This window comes from Phaethon lepturus, unplaced genomic scaffold (genome assembly GCF_000687285.1).
Source record: "Phaethon lepturus isolate BGI_N335 unplaced genomic scaffold, ASM68728v1 scaffold45625, whole genome shotgun sequence".
Classification (NCBI taxonomy): Eukaryota; Metazoa; Chordata; class Aves; order Phaethontiformes; family Phaethontidae; genus Phaethon; species Phaethon lepturus.
This window is the reverse complement of record NW_010539381.1, coordinates 1-4069: the sequence shown is the minus strand read 5'-3', so window position 1 is coordinate 4069 and position 4069 is coordinate 1. Positions and strand designations below refer to the sequence as shown.

Here is a 4069-nt window from a genome sequence, read left to right as displayed (position 1 = left end):
TTATGTGTCCAGGTACGATTGTAGCCTTTCTTGCAACATGGCTTGTTGATTCATCTTCATGTAAATATATGTAACAACCAGACCCCTTTTTTAAAGAAAGGGTATCTAATCAGTTGACCTTGATTCTGTACTTGTACAGCTGGTTTTTCCTGCCTACTTGTAGCACCTTGCATTTGTTATTCAATAGTACCTCTTTTCTTTGGGCCTTTTTTCAGACCAAGGTAATTTTGAATTTGAATCTTCTCCCAAAAGCATCTGCAGTCTCTCTGAGCTTAACCTCATTCTACTGATGTAGTACTTACCTCATATTTTCATCAAGAACCCCTTTCCTTAGCTTGTTTATGAGAATGTCATATGAAACCGTGTAAAAATCAAGATGTATGACACCTACTATTTGTTGTCCACACATCTGTTAAATTATGATAGTTGGAAGTCGGTCTGGTTTGGGACATGCCTGTGTCCCTGTCTCAACACACCTGTGTTGGCTCTTATTCCTACCTGTTTTCTTTTCTAGCTACCTACAAAGAAAGCGTAATGTTTTGTTCCAGATTTATTGTTCAGAAAGTGAAGATAAATTATTTATAGTTCCATAGCTCCTTTTTCCCCCATTTTTAAAAACAGGTGTATTTGTCCTTTTCTAGTGCTCTACATACCTCACCTACCTTCTCTGAGATTTCAAAAATAAACACCAGATCTCTACTTCTTCAGACCAGTCCCTTTATCTAGGCATGCGTTCCCTCTTGTCTGTTCATCCTTCAACAACTCCTCCTGACTATTTACAAGCATAGAAAAGCCTCTCTTGTAGAGCCTCTTCCTATCCCCTGTATCAAATCCACTGCAAGAAAGAAGTTTTGTGGGGTTTTTTTTAGTTTTAAGACTTAGAATCTCTTAGAATTTAGATAAAGTCTTCTCCAAGGGAAACACTACAATTAGGAGAAAATAAAGATGCCTGTAGTCATATCACTTAAGCAGACACGGAATAGCATGTATATCTCTAAATGTGCTTTGTTGTCTGTACTTTTGGAGTAACCTGCAACTAATCACTCCCAATTCATATTGCATTTAAAAGCAAGCCTAGTATTTAAGTTTAACATGAATCTTTTTATAGATTTCTTTTCTAGTTTGGACAGTGGCTTGGCTGCAATAGTCCTTCTTCTCTAAATTAACTATTCAGTCCTGCAAAATTTTACTTGGTGAGCTGTCTGCAACCCCGTTAAGGTACCACTGCCTCCAACAAGGCATGTTCACCTGAGTTAGCGGTTGAGAAATTTGGCCCCAGATTGGAAACATCCCTGGAAGCATAGCTGCATCCTGTTGTTTGTGTTCGTCCTGCTTTTACATTCTTTCACTCTGTGTATTTTTGGGCTTAAGTTTTACTTGTTTATAATTAAAATAAATCTTTCAGTACCTAGTTACACACTGAATCATGGTTTGCCAAGGAAATTGTTCATTACAGTCATTTAAGGTCTTTGCCTGCTCTTAGACCAAGTGTAAAAGAGCGAGCTGTGTGACACCTTTTTACCAGAAAAAGAAGTATTTGAGACAAGTGTTCTGGTAACGTTCCATTACCACCTGAGGTCTGTCAGTTCTCCCTTTTCCAGTTAAACGTGACTTGTTAACTTTCAGTGAACAAACCCCATCCCGGTAGCAACATCTAAACATTTACTTCATATTTTTGGTGACTGTTCGTAACTTCGAGCACCAGTGACTGCTTATTTCCTCAATAATATCATCACCTGCAGTTGAGGGTTAGCATTTACAGCAACTTGGGTTATGTTATGTCAGTGCTAATAGATTATGGTCGCGGTGACAATGCGCTGATGGACGGCCAGGTGCGCATCAAAGCACAAAACCCCACCACTGTCAGTCCTGCAAGTCCAAACATGAAGAAACGGTCCCAGTCACTCCCTCAGCGAGTGTTTACGCAAAGCATGGATGTCCATCCAGCGTATTCTGGGAAGTGTTATTCCGTGGGAAGGTCTCGCATCGGAAAGGTCAGGGAACACCTGCCTCTCTGGGTCCCAGGAGTACCATGTCGCTCCGTGTCACCACTGAGTCGCTTCAGGACACGTGCCTGGGAACTTCATTGTAGAAAACTTGGCTGCCTGTAGCGATGAGACCTTTAGCACTAACCGGTGGGGAAGCAGGACTTTCAGATTTAACTTGCAACCAAACTGTCAGGCAGTTGCAGCCTTCCTACATCCCTAAATGGATTCTGTGGGTCAAACAGAAGATTGTAGGGAATAAAGGAAGACACCCCACCCAAAAGTTTGGTGTATTCCCGAGGATAAAAAAAGTAGCCTGAGGACAAAGCAGCAGGTGTAACTCAATTTCTGGCAGGCAGCAGGGTTTTCCTCTGTCCAGCAACTGCCACACTGCAGTTCCCTTTGAAAAAAAAAATTTTTAATGGCTCATGATCTTCTGTGTTACCCTCCCTCCTTCCCAGTACAAGGAAACCTTGTCAGTTAAAGTCTGAGGATCAAGCTCTGCGGGTGGGTTAGGCAGCGACGTGCTCCCGCTGCGAGTCCCAGAGGACCCCAGGTGCCCAACGCGGCCCCCGTGCTGCCGCCGGAGCTGCCAGCCGGGCCGGGTGGCAGAGACCTGGGGAGGGGGAAGGAAGCGGGCGCCGGCGAGGGCTCCCACCCTTGCCCCTGCTCCCTCCCTCCGCGGGTCTCTGCTCACTGCCCAGCCCCCGCGGCTGTGGAGGGTGGCCCTGAGCCCACCCCGCTACGGCCCAAAGGACGTGATTTGGTACAAACCATCTGTGGCTTTTCATCCAGGCCACCGGCAGAAGCCAAAAAGGCTATCATCAGCCCCTGGGACAGCCTTTTTCTTACTTACCAAACGTGCGATGAAAATCATCTTCCAGTCCAGGGCTCTTGTGATACCAGGTGGCTCCGAGAAAAAGCCTCTTCCATGTGGCAGCATTACGTATACACAATGTCTGGTGGTCGCGTTGCACGTGGAGGAGTCAAAGGAACAAGCATTCAAGATTGTTAAACGACTAATAAGATGAAGCTGGTTTGTATTTGTGCATTATAGGGATGACCTTCTGTGGCACAACCTACTGCTTTTCCAAATTCCCATTCATAAGCAATAGGACAGGAGAACGACGTGCGTCCACCTCTGGTTTCATACTGAAATGTTTCCCAGTGTTTGACCAGTATCATTTTGCTTAGTCCTCCTCCACCTGAGCATCCCAAATGTCTCCCAGCGAGGCTGGAGTTTGCTTCCAAGCCCAGGGGTTGGCAGCCACCCCAGCCACTTCAGAGCCATTCTCCTGGTGTAAATCAGACCCACTGGGACCCTCTATCTCCAGACATCTAGTAATAGCGGGGCTTTTGGCTTCTTGTCTGAAAAAATAACTTGTGGTTTTTTGTTTGCTAGTATTCCCAGTGCAAGGACAGGATTAAACGGATGGAGGAAATCTTTGCTGACTCCGCGAATGAGAGAAGAAAGCGAGACTTGGGAGGGAAGGACCCGTCTCCACCTGAGCTGCTAAAAAAGATTGAGCAGGTAACATCATTTATCCTGTCACAAGCTCTCCCACTGTGATTGACCTCTTCTACAAAAAGCAAATGGTGTATTTTTGAAATAAACTTCCTGTAAGAGGAATTAAAATAATTATGACTGGCTAACAGGAGCTCCAGCCCAGCTCCTGCTTTCCAGGACAACTGGCTGTGGGACATTTTGACTTCGCCCCGCAGAGGCTGGAGAGGCGGCGGAAAGCAGGGGCTCCGTGCGGTGGCTCCGCAGCATCCTCCGCTAGCTGGGCCAGTGCATCACTGCCACGTCCACGCAGGCCCTCCTGCTGCGCTACGGGAAGGTGCCGAAAAGGCAGCAGAGGCAATAAATGCAAAATAATTAACCGCTAACGAACAAATTTGTCATTCGTCTGCAACTGGCTATTAGCTGTTCCACCAGAATGCTCAGGCGGTGAGCTGGGGGCAGCCCCACCACCCCCTTAAGAAAGTTGATGCCTGCGTGACATAGGACCAAACGCGGAGCCCGCTCGGGGCGTGAGGCGCGGCTCTGCTCCATGCCAGCGGGGACACGGCGCACACCTCCA

General features: G+C 46.6%; 1 protein-coding gene across 1 annotated transcript in view; it reads left to right on the top strand.

Annotated features, from left to right (window-relative positions):
* Positions 1 to 3516, top strand: part of CCDC146 (coiled-coil domain containing 146) — a gene marked incomplete at both ends in the record, with an annotated part of 21075 nt that extends 17559 nt beyond the window's left edge. Inside the window, one exon of the mRNA XM_010287100.1 lies at positions 3388 to 3516. Coding sequence (XP_010285402.1) covers positions 3388 to 3516 — 129 coding nt within the window. The remainder of the gene's footprint in view (positions 1 to 3387) is intronic.
* Positions 3517 to 4069: the final 553 nt, after the last annotated feature.